General features: G+C 31.6%; 1 protein-coding gene across 1 annotated transcript in view; it reads right to left on the bottom strand.

The window, feature by feature from the left end:
- The window catches only part of LOC106466120 (voltage-dependent L-type calcium channel subunit beta-4-like), a 97,986-nt gene that overhangs the window by 2,574 nt on the left and 70,366 nt on the right, over nucleotides 1–25,046 (bottom strand). The window contains exons 8-12 of the mRNA XM_022394075.1: nucleotides 21,901–22,040; nucleotides 20,911–21,023; nucleotides 12,862–13,013; nucleotides 4,842–4,937; nucleotides 815–1,039 (exon numbers count right to left, since the gene is read on the bottom strand). Coding sequence (XP_022249783.1) covers nucleotides 815–1,039; nucleotides 4,842–4,937; nucleotides 12,862–13,013; nucleotides 20,911–21,023; nucleotides 21,901–22,040 — 726 coding nt within the window. The remainder of the gene's footprint in view (nucleotides 1–814; nucleotides 1,040–4,841; nucleotides 4,938–12,861; nucleotides 13,014–20,910; nucleotides 21,024–21,900; nucleotides 22,041–25,046) is intronic.

A 25,046-nucleotide genomic window follows, 5' to 3' on the forward strand; every position in this document is an offset into this window, starting at 1 on the left:
CATCAGTTTATACTGTAACTGTTAAGAGACTATGCTGTAGATAATATATATCATCAGTTTATACTGTAACAGTTAAGAGACTATGTTGTAGATAATATATATCATCAGTTTATACTGTAACTGTTAAGAGACTATGCTGTAGATAATATATATCATCAGTTTATACTGTAACTGTTAAGAGACTATGTTGTAGATAATATATATCATCAGTTTATACTGTAACTGTTAAGAGACTATGCTGTAGATAATATATATCATCAGTTTATACTGTAACTGTTAAGAGACTATGTTGTAGATAATGTACCATCAATTTATACTACAGATATCATCTGTCTAAATAAGCTGTCCAATGTCCACAATGAATCTGTCTAAAGTCCACAGAGTACTGCAATCTGCTTTGTATCATACAGCAAAATATTTGAGTGTGTGTATTCAGTTCAAATGCAGTTGTTACCAAAATTTACCAAAGCTTGGATAAATTGTTCATACAACAATGACAGGAAATTAAATTAAAGGAAAAACCTGTAACATGAAAACTAAAGTTTTTTTACAAATAAAACAAGTAATATGTTTTAAAAACTTAGTTTTAAAAAATACTGTGCTTCACTAGGCTTACCTAACACAGTTATTTGTTACAACTAAAATAAGTTTTTAAAAACATATCACTTGTTTTATCCACAATGATGAGAAACGTTTTTTGGATGCTGTCTTCCTAAGGTTACTGATAAATGAGGAATATTACCTTTTAAAAGATGCCGATCCATTCGTTAAGCTTGCAATTGTTTGCTTTTAAAATGAAGAGAGAACAACTTACTTCCACTGAGGATTGTGAGTGTAGCCTGTCAGTTTGTGTTCTGTTGGGGATTGAACCAGCTCTTCCAACATCATTTTCCACTCTAGAAGTGCGTTTAGGTGATGGGAATGATTTCTGGATGGTGGGTGGTGGATGAGTAGTTTGCCAGTAAGCTTCAAGATACTCATAGAGATGCTCACATGCCTCTTCCAACTGATTTTCATCAAGTATCAAATCAAACATTTCCTACAAGTAGAGAAGGTGAAAGAATGAGACAGAACATTCAATACTACACTGTTCTGTCCCCAAAACAAAGAAACAAAATATTTGTTTGGTGGCCACCACTAGTTATACTTCCAATCAACTTAACCTCTCACTGGTTATTGCAAACTGCATAATAGTACTAAATACATTATAGCATTACATAATTAGTTACATTAGTTTCTGTTAATTACTTTGTTATAGTTATCATTGTTGTTACTTTTTGTTTTAGTCTTATTACTACTGTGGTGTTTCTTGTATCTTATTATTGCCTAGACATTTTGGCTATTTCTTAGAACTTTAACTATTACTTCCAACTGCCCACTTTGTGAACTGACAATGTGTGTAGGGGATAGTTAAAGTTTGATTAACTGTGTTGGTCACAGCTCAGAGCAAGATTAGTAGATTTCTTGTTGTTGTTGTTGTTACACTTAAATTAGTTATTTTAATTAAATTATTAATACTGTTACAATGTATTGCATGACTCTGATATTCATTAGATTTTTTATCTTCACAACCATTAGATTTTGCTCCAATATCTGTACCATCCTACTGTGTATTCTGTAGTTAAACAGTAATATGTGTCATCATTGTAATTTATTCTCACATGTTAAGCTACATGAAAGTCACATTGTTAGAGCTGTTAAACAAACTTTCATTGGTCACTACACATTGTTAGGGAGGATTATACCAAATTTTTGGTAAACTGATGTCAAGTTTTTGACGGACTGGAAACAGTAAGATGAATGAAGTTCAAAAACCAGTCTTTATGTGTTTTGTAAATTGTATTATATTCTTTCTTTAATATTAGTTTCTTTAACATTGTTGATTAAAATGTTTAATTTTTTTTAACTAAGAGGATTATTTTATGTTAGCTTAGTGTACTGGTTTATTTTGAGAGATATTAATGGAATATTACAGCCAAATATTTCCATAATAACCAAACATGCACTTTTCTACATCATCACAGCCTACTTCTAATACAAGTAGAAATATTATATACAACTTGAAGATCTGAATATGTCACTGGTACTTAAACAGTAACATCTACAAGAATAATTCGAAAACTACACTATTAAATCAGCCACTCTAAAACACCAGTATCTGACTCAGAAATGTGGACAATCCATTTGTAATATGGTCAATACGCTATAGAAAATTTTTTATATAATTCATGAACCACCTGAACAGACAAAATCTATCAATAAAATTAACAACTAAAATAGAACTAAATAAAAAGGATAACAAGCTTCCCTATGATCACTATGACATAAACAAATCATATACCACAAGAAAGGTTATGCAAGTCCACAAATACTGTTCCAACACCTTGACCACTCAAGTAAGTCTGTCACTATATTCTCCTACACAGTTTTTTTAAATTTGAATCTCCTTCATGTGATTTTCATGTTTGTCTTTCTTCTTTTCTCTTTCTTTCATGATGGCTACTAAATTAATAGAACACTATGACATAAACAAATCATATACCACAAGAAAGGTTATGGAAGCCCACAAATACTGTTCCAACACCTTGACCACTCAAGTAAGTCTGTCACTATGTTCTCCTACACAGTTTTTTTTTTAATTTGAATCTCCTTCATGTGATTTTCATGTTTGTCTTTCTCCTTTTCTCTTTCTTTCATGATGGCTACTAAATTAATAGAACACGAGCCACATTGTAAGAAGCAAAAAAAGGAACACATAAGAAGCTTTTTTTACTGATAACACATTCAGTCAACCTAGCACAGAAAGCATAAAAAGTTTAAGATTCCCTTCTTAAAAACATTCATATCATTAAGTCTAGATAGAGTCAGAGCTCAAACAACTGGACAGCACATTTACCTTTCTAACAAAAACACCCAAGTTCAAATCCCAGCTCTTGCCACCACATACAACATAACAATGTTTAGGGACAATAAGGGACCTACTCATCCATCCCCTAAGCTAAACTAAAACTATTGAAAAAATTTTATTAAAGCCAGCCCTTATCACTCATATAGATATCAAGTTTTCTCTTAAACACACTTAAATTTACTACCTCCACAACATCCAAAGGAAACTCATTCCTGTTAGAAAAAATTAAAATGTCTTAGCTGAGATGACTCCTTCCTTGCCCAAATTTATATTTGTGTCCCTTAGTCCTACTGTTCTCACTGTTAAATATGAAAAAAGATGATGCATCAACACTATCAATTCCCTTTACAATCTTAAACAGCTCAATCAGATCCCCTCTAACTCTCCTTTTTTCAAGAGAAAACAAACTAGTAATAACTAGCTTGATATGGTTTTAATGAGGATTTAGGCTTAAATTATCATCATTTGAATTAATTTTAAATACTATGAGAATTTGCAAATGCAAAGAGTTATTTCTGATTTATATGTATTTTTGCAGAGACTAGAAGAAAACATGATCATTACTACTGTGCATAATATTTTCTAAAACCAAACTCAAAATGGAAAAAAATTTTCCCAAAAATGCTATCAGAATCAGCTTTTTCTTTGGCTGAAATTAAATATAAAGCATTTCTATAATACTATGTTTCAGGTGCAAATCACATTTTCTTCAAAACAACTTCAATCCTTAGAAAAAAACAGGTAGGTTAGTATATTTTCTAACTTACTTAGAAGATGTACAAATTCAAATATCTTTATAAGTTTTAAAACTGCTTCTGTAGATTTTCTTAATTTTTAAAGTTGCATTTTGCATAATATTATTACTAATATCTGCACATCTATTGAAGGATTTTTTATATTGTGTTGTTTGGGATATTCGTGCAAAGCTAGACATGAACTATCTGACAGACCAGAGGGAAAGCAGCTAGTCAACAGCAACCACTGCCAACTCTCAAGCCTACAGTAACTGAATAGTGAGATTTGACCATCACTCTTCTAACATGCCCATGACCCCAAAGTATCAAGTACAATGTTTTTCTTACACCAACATGACATAACCATGAACCCTTGGATCCAAAGTCAGGCACATTAACTACTAGGCCATGCCTAGCCTATTAACTAATTGAATCTTACAAATGATTTGCATAACAATATTCTTCTTATTAATGACTTCTTTACTCATGGTGAAAATCCAAAATAAATTACATAAAACATGATCCAATCAAGATAACTGGTAGTAATATTTAATAGTTTATAAAAATGCGTGTATAATTTAGTTACATTTATAATTACAATTTTAAGGCCTTAATCAACACAGTTGAAATGAAGGTAAATTATATTAGTGAAGCTTTTTTATTTTAATGTTTGGTTAATCAAATTTTCAGGAACCAAATGCATTAGAAATTATTTGTCAACTATTATAAGAAAATGATGCAGTTAGCTAATAATATCTAAAAATAGTTGACAGTAAAATAAATGTATACATTATAACATTCAAAGAATGTTTGAAATCAAATTTTAATATTATTTCTTATAACTACTTAAGTAGCTGTTAAAGAAGCTCTGGCACACAGATGTTTAACACTAAGGTGCACTGTAATTATATTTGTCAACTTTTCAGTCTTCCATGATAATTATAGCATTGCTTAACAACAAACTATTGTTTCACTCTTATTCATTGGCTGAAAACAAATAAATAATTCATGTTACAGTTCAATAATGATGACATAAAACTAGATTAGATGAAATGTTGGAGAATTTACAGATATGAATGCAAAATTATTTAAAAGATGTTTTAAAAGTGCAACTTACAAAACTTCCTTAACAAAATAATAATGGCTAATTAAAAGTCATATAAAATGTTAAGTTTTTAGGAACATAATTATGTACTTACAGGAGGGCACTGCAATAATTTATCAGCTGCTACCATCTGCACATTCAGATATCGACTCTGCGATTTTCCTCGAGATTTTATCAGTCGTTGTAGCACCTACAAATGAGGTTTGAGAGCAAACATTCTTTAATACAAAAAGTAATTAATATTTTGATTGTTTTTTATGTTATCTTATAATTAAAATAACAATAAAACAAATTACACAGATTTATCCAAGCATACGTAAAACGTAAATCAACAGTTATGCAAGCCTAATTAATGAAGCAATTGAAGAATTTAAGAATGTTTTCAACATATGTACCCTATTCTCTGGAACTTATTAATAGTTGGGGAGTGGGGGAGGAGCAAAATTAGGTGCTTGATATTACAAGGAAGTATTTGAAAACAGATTGTCTATAATATGCCTTAAATGAACTCTACTTTTATCAAGAATGTGCACATTTCTTACTTTAGATATAATTTATTCCTAAATTTAATATATAATCCTTATAGTCATAATGGCATTCTATTCATATAATCTTATCATAATGACTTCAAAAGGTTTTATATGTTCATATAATTGTGTGTTATGTTTTTATTAAATCTTATACAAATTGAACATATGAAATCTAAAAATAATTAAGATAGGTATGTTCCTTGTAGAAAAAAAAGGGGTGGCTGCAAGTAATAAAAACAGGTTAGCTTATAAATGGTAAAAAAGGATAAAACTAAAGAAAAGCACTATTAATTTAATAAGTTTAAATTCACTACTATCATACAATAGTATGATAATTACAGAAGATCAAGAGAGTTGTTTCAATGGGAAATTAGGAAATCAAAAACTATATGGAAAATGATTGGCTGAAAATGTAAAAATTGATAGTAAAGATTTCTTTAAATGCAGTAAATGAGTAAAATGTTAGGATGGGAGTAGGGCCTTTGAGGGATGACAGGAAGGCTAATATCTGATGATCATGGAATGCCTGGGTTATTAAATTCTCTTTTTTCTTCAATTTTTACTCATGAAGATTTAAGCAATATTTCTAATATGGATCAGTTGCTAGAGGGAAACAACATTGAATAAGGCGATCAATTAATTCTGAACTCGATAGTTTAGTTTAGTGGAAGGGATGTATTGGATGAACCAAAAGATCTCTTGTTGTCCTTAAACTATATGTAAAGATATTAAAAAATGTCCCAAACATTATCTGCCAATATTACATGAAATCAAATGGCTAAAAGTCTGTGGAAAACAAACACTTGTTGAAACACTAAACAAAAATTAAGTTACAACAATCCAAGATAATGTCTTCATCAGTGATTAGTGAATATTATACAACAATGCAACAGCTGTGGTAGTAGTACATGATTTCCTGTTGAGAATGTACTAAACCTGCTGTTATTCCCATGGGTTTCATCTCCCAAGACTTGTCAGATGTTAAGCTATGTTAGCTTATGTTTGGCAATTGTCAATTATATAGTAAGTATAAATACATACTGTGTCTTATTGTTGGGCTAAGGATTCTTCTACATGTAGAGTAGGTGTCTGTAACTTGTTAGCAACAAATTCAATGATAAATAAGCAGTACACATAACACTTGTTTTCAAAATAATGTATATATATATATTTGAAACAAGTTAAATGTATGTACAACAAATTCTTTACACTATAGAAATTACATGCATATTATATATATATAGTTCTCTTCTTCTTGTCAAAAGTCCACTTAGGCCTATTCATTGCTTTAAAATTTCAGTTGACAAGCCGACCTACTGTTCCCTATTTCTGTTACACTAGTATTCCCTGTAAAATTCACTTACAATTGTGGCGTGAGTTACCACAGTTGTATACTGCTCTTCCAGTAATTATTTTTGTCTTCTTTCTTCAAAATATCCTCTGTTCCTTTTATCAAAGTGCACTCAGGCTGATTCAATTTCTTTATAACCATGGTTTGATGGAATAAATTATTATTCTTATCTCCTTTTCTACTATTAGTCTTACTCTAACATATTAAACGGTAGGCCTATGTTAATAGTTAGGCCTATCACTTCTATGGCAGTTAACTTTATGTTTAACTTTCCTTGGCCAAACTTCTACTTCCCATGACTTTACTTTCTCGTCTCCTCTCTCTCTGTCTCTGCTCGTCTCACACTATTTATATGTTTATCACTTAATCGTCTGGCCACCTTTTTTTTTTTTCTTCACCAGTGATTCCTTGACGAGATTTCAAACCATGAAGACATGTTGTACCAAGCTCCGCACCCAAGTGGCTAACTTCCCTGTGGGAAGGAAACCCATTCAACATTTGCCTACAGCTTTGCCCGGCATCCCAAACGATTTCTCCCTCAATCAGATAAATATTTTCCTAAGAAAATACAAACCCAACACCGCTATTGACCCGTCCAACACAAAACTATTAAGAAGGGGAGAAATTTTTATTCAACTACTCACCCCCAAAGGCTCAGATTATCTATGTGCCCCACCAGTAGTTTGTAAACTGCCTCGAAATAATGCTCAACTTTTTCTGTGTTCCTGAGAAATGTTGATCTGTCTATATCCACTGAAGACATCAAATATAGCCTCCTTGCCATACCTAACTTCAAGATCCATGCAGTGCACAGAATCAAATCAAGAATCACAGGCCAACCGACTCGATTCATCAAAATAGTCACATATTCTAACACTACAGAACAATATCTTCTAACTCACGAATTATCTTACTACTTCTTCCACTTCACAGCTGAAAGACCAAGAAGACGCCTAATCACAAGAAACAATGACGCCATAACCAGAGCTTCCAGGCCCACGACACATCAAAATCAACAGTATCCTGTTCTTGCCAACGCACCTGCTTCTGAGACAGAACCGCCTACCACCTCCAGTAGAACAACTGTGAAAATAAACAATAACACCCCAACAAACAACCTCCAGATAACTTCACAGCAGACACAAACCATGTTACCTCTATCAACCAAGTGTGATGCCTCCACTTCTACAGACAGCCACTTTCTTATACACCAAGAAACACAGACCATAATTGCCAAAAAGGAGACAACAATGCAGACTCCAAGAGATTGACAAGATCCACTTTAAAAACTTCAGATGCTCTACCTATCTACCTCTATCTATCTCATCACCTAGCACCATCCCATTACACAAGACACCATTCCGTCGACTAATCAACCAGAGCCCAATCCAGCTAAACAACAACCCGAGTGTACACAGATTCACGTCGCCTCTTCACCCAGCCAGACTGTTCTATCCTTCAAGCATCACCAGTAGCCACATGGAATTCAACCCAAGAAAACTAATAATATGTCTTTTTCCACAGCATTTTTCGGGCATGGTCAGAGTATTTTATTCAGCGCCCTGGCCGTGAAAGTGGGTTTTTTTCAGGGTACTCCTGTTTCCCCCCACAGCCCTGAAAAGGACCATCTCAGGCTAAATGTAATACTGTAGTTCTCTGCTAATGTTCAAATATTAAAATAATTATCCTCAATTGCTAGCCAATATTCTTTAATCAATTTACTCTCAACATTTTAGACAAAAACGGACGCACTCGATCTGCATCTCCCTGCTCTGCTCTACACCACTCAGCTCTGCAATGCCTGATGTCATGTGGTCATACGACCTCAGTTCCCGCCAAAAGAAAGAAAACTTCTGAAGAAAACACTTAACTCAGCAAAGGTCTCCTTCTTTCTCTTCTTCTCCACGTCTCATCTCAGCTTTTCCCTCAGCTTGTGAATTTGCCACTAGGAAAATTAACTGTCAAGACGTTCACTCATGTAAGCATTTAATTCATAAAAGCCCCGGCCACTTAATTCTAATTATGTAGTGGGGTGAAGAGAAACAGAAGTAGCTGACCACCCCTGGTTATATTTCATTCCTCGAAGGGGAATGAAATATACTTTTAACCTAAATTTCTACCATGCCAAACAAAACGTCTGCCCGCCTTCTAGAAATCTCCATATTCTCGTCAATGTATTGCACATGATATTCGATAATCTCAACATCAATGAATTATAAACACAACTTTCAATAATCGTCTACTTTTAAATCTCTTATCATAAAATATCAACTCACAAAATAAATACATTTATACAACCACACTAAACAGTCTTTTATTTCACGACAGGAATTTATTATGTATTTCACCAATATTTTAGTGTAAGGATGTGGTTTGTTAAGCTTAAAACATTAATACAGCCAAATTCAATCTTTATTTTATGATATTTTGTATGTGTACTTTATGTTTGGCCCATCTTATTATATATAATAGCAAAACTGATGAAATCATTCAATATTGCTTGTTATTCTCATCTGTCCTTACCAATGTAGCCTTAGAAGTAGTAAAAACAACAATCACTGGATGAGGATATAAACCTTAACATAATGGCAATACTTCACAATCACCAAACAAAATTTAGTGTATGCTGTTAAAGCTCTGTCTAGATGCTACCTAGTTGCAATAAAACAGATAGTAACATGCCACCAAAAATGGTATCATCTGGATACACTACATAGCTATGGGTTCACCAGTGTTGCCTATTGCAATAGACCTTACAGAAACTCTATAAATCAATACCTTGGAGCTTTTCCTTATAAATTAAAAGTTATAGAAGATAAGTGAACCAAACATTTATTATTCTTAAAAAAACACTCATAAAATATTGCTGAACCATCTCTATTGTAGGAATAGAATAAACAGGATCTGATCAGATATTGCATTATTTATTGAAATTCCACAGGATATTAATTTTGCGATGAACCAAATAATCAGGAAACATTTTCATAAACAAATTAACTCACAATATCATGCAGGCATGACACTATTTGCATGTGCATCACACATTATAGATATTCCATTATCTTGCCCACTGATGCTTTCTATTAGCTTCTAATCATAGTGGCATTTTCCCCAGTATTAAAGATTGGTTGCCCTGGCAGTCATAATACAAACAGTCATTATGCAGTTTAAATACCATCATGCCACCCATTGTGTTGCCACTGTATGCCACATGTTCACTGTAGCAGTAGCAGCACACCTACACTTGGAGCATTCCCTAAAGGACCTGCAATGGTCCCTCACTCTTGCAGAACTGTACATCTCCATGTACATTGCTATAAAAAAAATTATGAAGTAACCAGTTTAATACTATACAATAATGAAATGGTAACTCACATCTGCACACTTTTTCAACATATATGGTCACAACTACTATCCAATCTGAAAACATCCAAACGCAATTCGAAATCAGGTGCAGGATATAACAAATCTAATATTCGACCAAACTACTATTTGTCCAATCCCTCCTCAATAGTTTCAATAAATGCATCAAATTTACAGCTGAAAAAGAATTTCAAAGAAAACTATTGTTTTTAAAACATCATATAAAAACAAAACAGACAACAAAACATAACCAGTATGTAGAAAAATATCTTGATTTAAATTCCCATCAACCCCTTCACATAATCCTATGGTAATCAAAACTTTTTCCAAAGATCTGAAAATCTATGTCTAAGTGAATAAACTGACTTAAAGAAAATAACAATATTACAAAAACTACAAAAATGGATAGATATCCTATCCAATCTATTGAACAAAATAAACTAGCCAACAAGAGAAATAATAACCAGAATACACAGCCAATAACAACCACAGCAATTCCATATATCAACCTGAACAAATAATAAGATCGTTTATATAAAATTAAAGCTAGCTATAACATTGACAAACAAGTTTAAACAACATTATATTTCATCCCAAAGATCCCATTAACACAAATGAATGTCATATGAGAGCTTTTGTTTCTATTCCACTCCATACTTCTTTGGAGTGGTTCAACATTTACTGTTCTTAATATATATCTATGATGCAATATCTAAGTTTGACAATCTTTTGTAGGATCATTATGAAATTTAGAAACATTCCCTCAATTTATGTCAAAATATATTAAGTACTTGAGTATTTTTGTTTATCTTCCATGCATAAATATCAAACTTTTGATTTAAAATCTCAAACATGTCAACTGATTAACTCAAGTAACTTGTAAGATAGGCAAGTTTAATTTTATATATCTCACACATGCAAGCTCACAAGATCCTCTAACAAAATTCTCAAGTACGTGTATCTATGAGAAAACAAAAATCTGCTTTAACATTTTGGCCACGAATGACCTTCATCAAATAGAACTGCTATACAAAAATTTCCATGAAAGATAGCAAATGTTTTATATATTTTTCTTCAGGGTACTGCCAAGAATTAATTGCAGGAATGAAATTACAAGTTGGTCACTAGGGTAAATGTTAGGCCTAGGTTAATATGCAAGTATGAGCAAACTGACTCAGCTGTAAGGAAAGTTTTAAACTTGGACTAGACAGTGGTGAGGGCAAAGATAAACTAAATGAAAAAAATAATAATAAAAAGATGTAAAAAAAGTTTAGCATAGGAAATGAGCATAGAAGTAGTTCTAAGAATATGCTTAATTGTTACTATTGTAATGCTAGAAGTATAAGGAATAAAATAGATGACTTTAGACTGCTGGTAGGAATGGAGGATTTTGATATAATAGGAATATCTGAAACATGGTTAAAAGTAGATGATTTTGTTGACAGAAATGTATTTAAAATACAGAGTTGTAGGTTATTTGATAGAGTATTAAAAGAGAAAGGAGGAGTAGCTTTATATGTAAAATGTGAGTTACATCCTGTTGAAGTTGAGGATATCAAAGATAATAGCAAGGAGGCTGAATTCATTTGGGTTTCTCTTAGCAGATATAAAGGGAAAAGGCTTTTAGTGGGAATTTGTTACAGACCACCAGATGATACTGATGAAATTAGTGAGAAACTTTAGAGTGAGATTAAAATTTCAGCTGTTGGTGAGGTCATAATTATGAGTGATTTTAATTTCAGGCATATAGAATGGGAAATATCAGTCAAACCATAAGTGAGAAAAGTTATTGGAAACTGTTCAAGATGGTTTTGTTCACCAACTGGTCAAGGAACCTGCTAAAAACAATGGTATTTTAGACTTATTGTTAACTTCTAATATACAAATGGTTGAGAGAGTGGAAATTGGGGAACATCTGGGTGCAAGTGATCATTGCTCTATTAGGGTCGATGTTTTGTGGCATATGGAAATCAGGAATAAAGGTATTTTGGTCACATATTTCAAAAACGCAAATTTTGAAGGGATGTGACAAGAATTATTAGTTGTGAATTGGACAACTCAGTTATTTTGAGACACTGATCAGATGTAGAAAATTTTTAAGTATTTAAGGTAAACATATTCCTTATATAAAGAAAAGGGTAGCTGGAAGTAAAAAAAAACAGATTGGCTCAGAAAGAGTATAAGAAATAAAATTATAGAAAAGCATCATAAATATAAGAAATTTAAAGTGACTGGTTTGACAAGAGATTTAGAAGATTATAGAAGATCAAGAAAGTTGGTCAAACAGGAAAATAGGACCTCAAAATCGATGTATGAAAAAAGGTTGGCTGAAAATGTAAAAATTAACAATAAGGATTTCTTTTAATACTCAAAGGGTAATTTAAATGTTAGAATGGGGTAGGACCTTTGAGGGATGATAAAGGAAGGAGCTGGGTTATTAAATTCTGCTTTTTCTTCAGTTTTTACTAATGAAGATTTAAGCAATATTCCTCATCAACAGTTGGTAGATGGAAACAAGATTAAACAGACATTACATTAATTCTGAGCTTGTTAAGAAAAATTGGAAAGCTTAAAGAACAACAAGGCTCCAGGACCAGATAATATTGGCCTAAGAGTTTTGAAGGAGGTTATGGATTGGATATGTGAGCCACTTGCTACTGTTTTTTTTTTTACAAGTCCTTGAATAGTTTTTTAATAGTTTTAGTTTAGTTTAGAAGATGAGATAGCTTAGACCAATAGGTCCTGTGTTGTTCCTAAACATTATGTTATGTTATATTGTTAAACACATAACTGTTTTAGACGTGAATATTTTTCACAAACTACAATGGATTCTAGGAAGCTCATGCAATATGAAATATATAAAAACTTACCTTATGTGAAGATATTTTCACATAAACTATAATAGGTGCTAGTGATGTTTTTACTAGCTGAGAAGGGTGATTAATAGTGTCACAATCAAGCAGAACTATCTGTAATGTTCTGGCTAGTTCAAATATTCTTTCTATTTCAGCTTGTACCTCAGCTGTGAAATAATAACAACATGAAATGTATTTCAAATTATTTTAAAAAGAAGAAAGTTCTTAAAATTAACTAATAATTCTGACAAAAGATAAGCAAGTAATTAGAAAAAAATGACTAATAACAAAAATTACCTGCAAAAAAGTCATGAGAAACAATTATGCAAACAACATTACAAACCTTATTTTACACAACTTTTGCAATACTTGTCAATTTTCAAGTAAATCAATTCAGTCAAACCTGAAAGCCCCTTAAAAATCTCCATTTTTGAAGCCCCTTCAAAACGTAATTTTTTTTCCTTTGTTTATATTCTATATGAGGGGGTGAGTAACCTACATGCAAAACTTCAAATTGTTTGAGTTTAAAAATTATATAAAGAGACAAACACAGATCAGATACATATATAAGTTTGTTTGTTTGTAGTTAAGCACAAAACTGCACAATGGGTTATCTGTGAAGTACTCACTATGGGTATCAAAACCAATTTGTTATTGTTATACGCCTTCAGACTTATCACTGAACTACTGCGGTGGTGAGTGGGGGATACATAAGAAAAATTAAAAATTACTATATACACTGTTGACTGTAATATAACAAAACTCCAGGGACGTTGTGTATCAGAAAATAAGGGAAGATTGATAAAGTTGTACTGATACTTAATATTAAATTCTGAATAGCCCTCAAAATGTTTTTTTTAACATCAAAAAATATTTCATAGAAAGCAATATAAAATTAGAATACAAATCCTGTGTTAAATTACTCATCCTAAAATATGTGATCTATTTGAGAGTTGTATCCAAAAAATGCAGCAGCCACACATATATATCATTAACACAGCAATAATCAATTTAATCACATAATTAGGAATGCATACTTTATAACAATTACAAATAACTAACTGTAAATTAAGAGAAAGCTGTCTCATTGGTTAATTTCAATAGATACAAACTATATCACTTAATTTATCTCAACCATTATAATGCAAATTTACTAAAGTAACAAGTAATTTTAAAATTAGCACAGAACAGATTATCTTTGGCTTATCTTCAAAATAGTTTACAACCTGAAAGTGCTAGTTTCAACAAAAAAGTTATGTAACTAAAACTATTTGCAATTATAATATAGATCTGATTCATCAGGTGGAAAATGAAACTTAATAATAAATATTACAAACATGATAATACCAACAAACATCTTCAATTAGGGATGTTTTGGAATTGCTTCAAATTCCATCATCAGCATTAAAACCTCAAAAAGTTAGGTCACAATATCCTAACTATAAAAAACAACATTAGTATTGAGAGAGTAGTTTCATATTCAATCGAAAGCTTAGAAAGAACAGATTTAAATGGTAACAATATAATGGAATGTATGATAAAATGTGTAGTATACACATGTTAAATAAATAACACTGTTAAGAGAAATGAATAAAAAAAATCTATAACCCAAGCGTTTTCGAAAGGTGGCTCTTTCTTTTTCCCTGAAGAAGAAAGGTCCACCTTTCGAAAGAGCTTGGGTTATAGGGTTTTTATTAATTTATATCAAGACTTCTTGAACCTACGTGTTTTTCTAACATCATGAATTGTTGAGAGAAAACATTATAAAAGCTTGAATATAAGTATGAACACTGTACCTTTAAAATAATAATAATAATGATAATTATCAAAGAAAAACACTGAGAATCTGGAATTGATTAAATTAATGACAACATGAAGGAGTTAAAGTTATTATTTAGTGTTGGATGATCACTGAAAATAGATATTCTTTCTTTAATAAAGAGTTCATAATATGTGGTTCCATAGTTGAGAATTTTAAAGTTTTCTAGAAGTATTAGATGGTTGTTATTCTCACTGTACAATCAGATACAAGACTCAGGTTGATAGGTTAGCTTATATCTGCTTCTAGTTGAAATTCCCTTGTGCTTGTGTGCACATATTTGTAGATGATGTCGTTTTTACCAATATAGGTAGCTTTAAAGCTACCACAGCTATTTATTTGTATTTATTTGCTATTTATTGTAAATGTTAATGTAAATGCTAAATGTAGCTCAATTTGTGGGTAACAAATAAAACAGAACCTACAAAAAGCCACACAGTGTATCAAAATATCCACTAGTTTTATCACTCTTTTCATTGGCAAACAAAGTTATAAAGTCAAAACCCCAATCAAAAAATAATCAAAACATATTACCCACAAATTAAGCTACATTTAGTATTAATGTCAACATTTAGAATTAAAATATGTTTAAAACTAAAGACACACTACCCATTCCTATGTGCTCATGAGTGATATATAAATACACTTGTGATAGTTTTAAAGCTACCTATATTGGTAAAACTACACATCACCTACAAATACGTGCACTCAAGCATATGGAAATTTCAGCTAGATGCAGATATAAGCTAACTAATGCACTCGAGTCTTGTATCCTATTGCATAGTGAGAATAACAACCACACCATACTTCTAGAGAACTTTAAAAATATGTTTTTTGGTATTACCATGTTTTTAATTTTTATTATAATACAGATCTTGTGCAAAGTTACCCCTATCCAATCAGTAAGCTATTTCATTAATGTTCAAGGAGAGAAAATAATAAATACTTGCATTATGCAAAAATATTTTCAAAACATATTACAGTCTTATATGTTATATGTACATAACAAATTACAATTAATTAAACACAATTTGTCCATACAATCTGTGTTTTCATACTTCAATGTTTAATGTACAAAGCTTGTACACTATATAACATCATATGCTAAACTAGGAAAAATATCTTTGTTAGAGAATAAAACTCATAACAGCCTTCTGCATCAGCTCAGCAAATGGTTTTCTATTTGATCAGTAACTGAACAAGCTGCTAAATTTAGGGAAACATTAAAATATTAATTACTTTGTCAAAATAAACAAAAATGCTTAAAAATACGAAAGTAATCTTAGATTTTACAATTTAATAAAACAATCTTATATTTACACAAGTTTTTTTATCCATTGTACATGATAAAACTTTTATTTTGTTCACAACATTTCACCAGGTTTACCAGGCATCATCAGGTGAGATACAAGTACTGAGGCTAACAGAAATTAATTTCAGAAACAGGAATCATGTGAGAATTTGTATCGATAGTAATCTACAAGCAATTGCAAACTTAATAAAGTAATTTATCATTAAACTGTCAAATTTATGAATATATAAATAAAGCTCTTAGGCCTAAGTCTAAGTACTGAAATTTGTTCTATATACAAGAGATAAGGAAGCAATTAAAATAGATGTAAATGAACACCTTTGTATTTGTTAAGATAGGGTTATGTTTTGTTTTTTCTTATTAACAGGGCTTCTTTTATTTTTTGTCTATTAATGTTGTCTTCTCTGCTGAAGATTTTTACCTTAAAAGAATCAAAAGAATGATTGTTCCTAACCACGTGTTCAAAAATTACGTAGAAAGTTGTCTGTTTGTCTCCTCAATATAACAGCTTTTGCAATCCAATTCCATTATATACACATTTCCTGAAGTATCATTTATTCATACACTTCTTGGATAGCAGTTGACCTAGATTTTTTCAGGTGGAAATGTAAATTGTACTTTAATGTCAGTTTTATACTCTCTAACTGTATTTAACCAAATTTTTTGATAACTCAATGGTAAAACACAAGAAACAGGGATATATTTTTGAAGAATCATCTTATATGTCAATTTGTGGCTTATTTTCAATGGAGGCAATCACTTTACTAAAAACAGTGGGAGGGAAATTTTGTACATAAGAGTGAAATCCAAAGTTGTCACTTTCTTTCTGAATCAATCAATGTTAGAACTTGTGATTTTATTTGTACAAATAGTACCTTTTAATATACCTAGATTTTGACCTTGGTGATGAAGATAATTCCAAGGAAAATAAAGTTCAATGTGAGTGTTCTTACAAAATACAGAGATTTGGAAGTCAGTGTTTGTCTTTTTAACACAAACATTTAGAAATGACAATTTGTCATCAACTTTGTTTTCCATTGTGAACAAAATAAATAAAAGTTTTACTATGTAGAACCAATAAAAACTTGTGTGAATTTTTAAAAAAACAGTTGTTTCTAATATTTAATTAAGTCTTATCTTTAGCTTAATTAGTCCAAGAAATTTTTAGATCAAAGACCTATAACTAAAGAGGAAATTTCTTTACATTTTACATTTTGTTAAGGAAAGATTTTGGATATTTAATGATAATAGCTTCCTTTGTCTTTGACTCCTACTCACTACATCCTGAACAAATAACATGAAAATTATTTAATGTAAATGAAACATTACAAAAAGTGCACATGTGGACATACATGCTGAGTTTTTTGAAGGTAAAGAATTTTAACAATATTCATTGAAGCATCTTGTAATTGGAATTTTGTACTTCTGACATCACATAACAAGTCTGACCTCTGTAACTATAGATGACTAATGAGGACTGCATTTCTTGTATTATATCATTAATTCTGAACACAGCTATTCATTGTAGTTACTGCAAAAAAATTACATGATGTGAATCTTGTGGGAAATAAGAACTTGTGTTTTGGTATTTATATAAAGTTGACTGAACAGTTGAACAATAAAGCAAAAAACGGGCTACATCTTGACATTCCACAGTTTGTATGAATACCTGTTCCTTCTTTTTCATAAATTCTTACCTAGTCTTCTTGATCATAAGATCAACAAGCTGAACAGATGTATTCTTTTTCCAACACTCACAATTCTTCAAGCTCTAGTAATTAGGACAGTTATCAAATTTCATTTAAAGAATTAGAAACAAAACCCTGAATGTTTGAATATGTGTAATATACAAACATACCATGTGTTTCAATTATAATACTTATTCTGAATTTATTCTCTATTCTAAACATATTCTGGTTTCACATGACATGTGGTTGAGAAAAACCATTAAGTTAATTTTGTTTCATGTTACCTTTGTTCCTTTCTTGTTTTTAAAAGAAGATAATATCTGTTAGATGATATTCCTTAATACAACACCTTGCATAAGAATGTTAACAGCAATGTCTTTCAACAGTCGTTTAGGTGATGTCTAGAGTTATGGACCCAACTATATTGTAATGACAATAACCAGTCACTCCGATAACATGTGTTGCTCTGGATAAATGTGAGGCTTCTTTCAAATGAAGAAAAGTTGCACTTAAACATCTGGTACATGGTATCAGCTTGAAGAAAAGAGACAGTAAAAGTGATTGTCATGTGTAAGTAAACAGCAAGTACACACACACAGTCTTTGTATTTCATTGTAATAATAAAGATTGTGTATTTGTATTTTACACTTCATGTCCAGTCTCATTATTTCATTTTACATCAACTCAATCAGTAAGATGTGTAGTACTAGTCAATAATCAAGATCTAGATCGAATCTTCTATTATCAGTTTCACCTGGACATCCCACACATAAACCAGTATTAGCAATCAGCTGTAAAACCCTTATCAGACCCTGTAATTACCATTTCTACAAAAGAAAGGGTACTTTGGTTTTCAAATTTAGATGGAACTTAGTGTTTGGATGTTTTGAATTTAGATAGTCAAGAAAGATGTGAATCAGAACAAGATTAAGATTATGTAAAATTATAATTTTCCTATACTGAAAATGTATTTCCGATAGGTACTTCCTTGCACTCACAAGATTAGTTATTCTCGTCCAGTGCTGCCCTCTATATGCAAACTTTTTTCTTTACACATGCCACAAGCCTTCTGCTCCCCCCCTATTGGAATTAAATTATTCCAACATGTCTCTCATTAAAATCATCGTGCATCACTTCTTCACCAATAGGAGTGTGACCTACTCACGTGATGCATGTGACTCCCTCTATATGCTTCTATTGAACAATCACTTTGAAGTTTGGCATGAGCTATAAACGCCAGAGGAAAGTGGAGAGGAAGGGTGGGAAGTGTGAGCAAAGTGAAGTACCTATCAGAAACACATTTCATTATAGGAAAATTATAAGTTCCAATTCGGTAAGAAAACAATGAGACGAGGCACCCCAAGAAGAAGGAATAGGGAAGGGAAAGGATGGGAAACTGTAACAGGTGCCATATTGAGCTCTGACTGAGACAAATGGGCAACAAGATAGGAAAGGGTAGACTGTTGTTGTTCTGATGCAACTCATGACTCCAAGGACTCAGGGATTGTATCAAATACGTAACGCCACATCAATGGGACCCATACGTAAATCCCGAAGATGAGATGCTGGTAAACATAAGTGACTTAAGGTCGCATCATGACCTAGAAGGTCCAACAACATAGTAACCACGTATGTAAAGCCAGAGCCGAAGATGACTGATGAGCCAACCTGGAGGAAAGGAGGGTGTCCCCAGAAAACCACTCAGGATTTCGGTGGAGAGGCTCAGAGAGGAGATGGATGGTAAAGAGATACTGTAAAAGAGTTGTCAGGGTAAGACAAAGATGGGAAAATTGGGCATGAGTCAGGAGATTCGGAGCCCCCCCCCCCAAACATGTAAAATAAAACCTAATAATTAGTGGTCTAGAAAAGGACAGTCTGTATGATGATATGCAAGAGCAACCTGATCTGAAGGACATGGGGGGTGAGGCATGTTAATCCCATCATTTAATTGTGAGGCAACTTGGTCAGCATGTACCCAAATAGGGATGTGAAGATTGGTCATGTAGTAAGGAAGGATGTGGTTCATAGGAAATAGGGGCAAGGGATAAAACATCACATACCTGAAAAACAAAATCCAAAAAGACCATAGTATGCCTAACTGACTCTTCAGGAGGGGCATGGAAAGGCATGGCAAAATCAGGAGGTGGAAATAGGCAATCCAAGTCCTCATCAGCCTGAACAGACTCAGCATGTTCAGGAGGAAGTGGGGCAAGGCCCGAAGATAGAGGTTGACCCATGTAGCATTCAATCTCCCTGCAAATAAATGCTGATAAATCTCAAGCCAGATCACCTGAACCTGAACCCTGTGACCTAGAGCTAGTCGCAGATGTGACCCCTGAAGTCGTAACATGAACTTCGGAATTCATAATCAGGAAGAGTCAACCAAAATCGAAATTATCAATACTAATGTGACTGTAATAAACTGAGATTAAATTAAAGTTAAGAAACAGTCTTAATCAACTTCGAAGTAATTTGAATGAAAACCACTTTGTGAGTATACTACAGTTGAATGTGAAACTGTGAAAGGAACACATCCAAGCACAAGCACTGCCAAAACGAGAAGTGATAGTTCAATAGAGGCATATAGAGGGAGTCACGTGTGTCACATGAGTATGTCACACTCCTAATGGTGGAGAAATGATGCATGCATAAAGAGAAAAAGTCGCATATAGAGGGCAGCACTGGATGAGAATAGCTAATCTTATGAGCGGAGGGAAGTACCAGATCAGAAATTATAAATGTGTCATCAACACAATGTGTGTAAAACAAAAGAGTGAAATGAGTGAGAAAACTGTTGAAATACACTTGCCACATTATAGGCGCAAGTTCTTATTAAACGTTTAGGGCAGTAAGTCTGCATCTGAGCATAAAAGCCACACATGCATATTTTATAATGGTACAATTTCATCTGATGATTTTTTGATAATCTCTTCAGCTTGTGGTGAGCAAGAGTTAAGAATAAAATAAGTTATTAAGAGAAGATAATTTCATCAAGGACCTATAACATTCCCTCAATAGAATATAACAATTTAAAGGAATTTATTTTCAAATTAAGCTATAGAATTTTGTCCTAGAATTTTTTGGATGAAGATAAAACTACAGATATTTTTATTGAAACTAAAAAATGAATTTTAAAAATTAAACATACGTGTTTCAATTTCTTGCAAGAGTAACCAGTTATGCTATTTATTCTCCAATACAAAATGTGTTTCACAATGACACATACAAATTTAACATAAAATTACCTAAACTTGATGATCGATTATTTGCCTTCTCCAAGATTGCTCTTTTAGTTGGGTTGTTTAAAAGAGACCGCTTGGATAATGATATGTCAGCAGTTACTCTAGTGATGATTATTCTGAAGAAAAACATAATAACAGCTGAGTTTCATTTGACAATCAACACAATTAACAATTACAACAGGTAAATTATACCAAGATGTCTTTCACATACAGATCAGAATAAACACAATTATGAATGATAGAAAAAAAAGATTATAAAAAATTTAATATGATTAAATTGTTTCTTTGCAAACTACATATAACAAAATTAACAAGAGTTTTTCTAATTTAATTAATCAGCTTCTCTTTATATTATTAAAAAATAGTTTTCTGTACAACTTATCATTCACTTCTACATCTATCAGAACACAAAAAATAATATAATATCACATTTGTCACTCTACTTCAATACAAATGATGGTACATTTTGAAAAATTAAGTTATTTTGTGCTACTTCATAAAGAAATATTAAGTTATTGCATGCTCATTTTCACCATAATAGGTAGGAAAACAACAAATTATAAGCATAAGGAAAAGTTCTATTGATGGTGGAACATATTACATGTTTCAATATCAAACTGGAAGAAGACACACCAATGTTCTGTCAAAACATGTAGTGTGTTCCGCCATCAATAAAACTTTTCCTTATAAATCGTTGTTTGCCTACCTATTATTATATTAGCATAACATGCTTCATTACTCAAACATTTTGACCATGTTAAGTGTTATACAAAGATTAATGCTTTAAAAATTAAGAAAGTTCCAATATTTTTATTTTTGTTTGCATTTGACTAACGAAATTTTAAAATATATTTAGTTCAATCTATTCGATATAAAATACATATAAATGTACATATAATTTCTTTTATACTAGCCTCAATTAATAAATTCAAATATTTTTCAAAAAAGCTACAGTTTATTACCAAACTGATATAACTACACAGGCTCACCTACCTTCCTTCTAGCTTATGTTTTAAATAGTCAAAGAGAGCTTTCTGCATCATATCTGTGACCTCATAGCCTTTAAGAGATGGGCCCACAAGGACTACTGGTCGCATTGAAGGCACTACATCGTACGGGGGAACATTCTCAGACTGAAAAGTACAAGCGTTATTTGTCATAAAATATTTAAGTATTCTCTACACAAGAAAATAAGGGTTACTTGAAGGAACTGACATGCTTAAGTAGTTGAGAGAAAGCTAACACAATCAACAGTTACATACTGTACAAGAGTAGATAATTAATTTTATGTGTTTCATAAGGTAAATAATTACTGTATATGTTTATTATACATGCATATCTTGTAGATGGGTTATGCCATTTTTTCATAGTGCATGATAAAAAAAAAGTTGAATATTCTTCATGTGGCACACAGTTTGCAAATATTTTTCTATATCTGTTAATCATGAGTCAGTCAGTAACATCTCCTAACCATTACCTAATACAAGTCAGTCCTATCATACATAAACTTACATTCAATGTTACTTCATTATATACATGTGCTTTCATATCCATTCTTTGAAGTAAGAAGATTGTCATAAAACTGTATGATATCAATCAATCTTACCATACTAACATTATACTTTTTTATCTAGATTCTAATAATTTTATGATTGTATGGTCAGTATATATTCTATATACTGAAATCAGCTCTACCATATTTATTTTTTTATGGATAAAGGTTTTGGTTTCTCTATTATGTACACCATAATCCATGGTGGATTATTCAATATTATCAGCAAAACTATTATTTGAATATATGAAAAATAAATATATAACATCCTTACTAAAATAATAGAAAAACATTTATCACACACTATATAAAGTATCTATATAAAGTGAAGTGTTGATGGTCACTGAATGAATTTTTCACATCACATGAAAAAATATCAAATTCATTAAGGCAGAATAATGCACACAAACAACAGCTTTGTTCAGTTACAATAATCTAAAGGAGGGATGAAATGTTACTTTCTATACAGTGAAGTAAGTTTTGTTTGGCAGATAGAAACACAATGAAAACAACTTTGGTAGTTAAGTTAGTCAACCGTTATTTTTATACAGTTCTAACAGCCAAATTGACAGAGGGTTTAACAAATAGGTTAATTAGTTCAGTTTAACTGTAGAATTATCAAATGTAGTCCATATGGATCTCACCTGTTTTTGAAATACATCTGTTTTTTAAATCTTTATGCAATTTTGTTGGTTACAAGATCCTCAATAATATGAAGTTATGCAAAATAATGTAACTAAAAATACCATTACTATACAGCTAATCCCACCAGTCACTGCTGAGTAATCTCCATGTATTTTGAACAAAAGATTGAGTGTTTCAACCAGTTTTTTTGTTGTTGTTGTTGCTCTTAACACTGATTATTGTAACAAGCAAAAACATAAAATTAGTGAATGTTCTACAATGTGCGGATCCTTGAAGTAGTGAACATTTTGGTATATTTAAGTCAAATTGATTATCATGAGAGCAATGGAATAGGTCCCCTCAATAACAGGAGATTTGACAAGATATTTATTATTGAGTAGTTCTACAATTCTGTAAATAACTGAGCAATTATCACAACTACAGCTACTACTACAAAAAAGTTTAATATTTATGATTTACCATCAACCTATTAGAGGATAAAGCATTTTTGGAAGGTACTTATAATATTTGAAAATTTTCTGTAAACTTAAGAAAAATGTTAAATAGAAATAACTTATAATCTTACATTTTGCTTAACTTTTTACAACCGTCAAAAATGTATTTTTTGTTGAAAATCTGAAAGAAATAATCAACATAAACTTCAGAGTATACTATTTACATCAGTCCTTCACATTTGATGGACACCACCACACTGACTCTTAAAAGCACCTGTAAAATTAATTTTACAAGGGATTGTTAGAACTCCTTTCAAGTGTGGCATAACACCCACTGTTTTGGGCCTAGTACTGGTCCTTATTCTTATCAAGAAATAAATACTTTTGAATTCTGATCCTGTTATTATTTCTCATGACATTGGCCTTGCAATCAAGTGTTGTTTGTATACACATACAAGCTTGCAGATAACTTCATGTGACCTTGTTAACTCCTATGACTCCAATACTTTAATTTAATTGGCTTAGACTAGTGATATTACACACCTAGTAACACAATATTTTCAAACTGCCGTGTTGTATACAGACATCAGATATTTGTAACTGAGAAACTAAGCCAATGTTTTAAATTACAAAACTGGATATTAATTATTAGCAAATTCAGACTAGCAAGAAGAGTTTTAGAAAATTTGATCATGACCCAAGTTGCATTTGTTGAACTACTTTCTATATCACTCAAGGCTGCAAGGGTTGGAAGTCATCATAATTCAGTGGCACCCTGTGAACATGTCTCAGTTTAGCTAGTGAAGTTTTATTTTGTTGATATAAAAACAGTACAATTCAGTCAAAACAAATTAACCTTCATAGTCCAATTTTGTAAAAAAAAAAAAAAGAAATCGAGATATGGCATCAGCCCACTGACAGTCCCTCCTATGGACTGTTTAGCAAGGGCTGTTTACAGCTATCATGCATTTTTTTTAAAACATGAAGAATTGGTACATGTATAAAAATTCTCTTATTTCATGGGTAAAGTATTATTCTTAAATGTACAGTATGACTGTGCAAAAAGTCCTTCCCCCCATATTGTATTATTCTTGGTAATATAAAAAGTTTCACAGCTTTTAGAAACAATATAACTTACTGTAGCTTGCTTAAAAAAATATGATAAAAAATTTTGGAGATCTTGGAAAGATACTGAACTTCTTTATAATTCAAAACATATAATTTCAGTTATTTTCACATTTTCAAAATAGAAACAGGCTTCTTTGAGGGCCATTATTTAATATCTAACAGTACCAGCTGTCTGTTTGGATAAGTAAAACCAGTGGTTTAGAAATGCCATCAAATGCAAAACATAGATTGTAGACATGTGACCAGTATATTCAGAGAAAACATTAATACAGAAACCACTAGTTTTTAAATAATTATTCTTTAGATATATATGTTCTAAAATTGTATAGACATAGTTCACCGTAAAGGAAATACTGTAAATTAGTTATTAAATGAAAATA

Source organism: Limulus polyphemus, unplaced genomic scaffold (assembly GCF_000517525.1).
Source record: "Limulus polyphemus unplaced genomic scaffold, Limulus_polyphemus-2.1.2 Scaffold2157, whole genome shotgun sequence".
Lineage (NCBI taxonomy): Eukaryota > Metazoa > Arthropoda > Merostomata > Xiphosura > Limulidae > Limulus > Limulus polyphemus.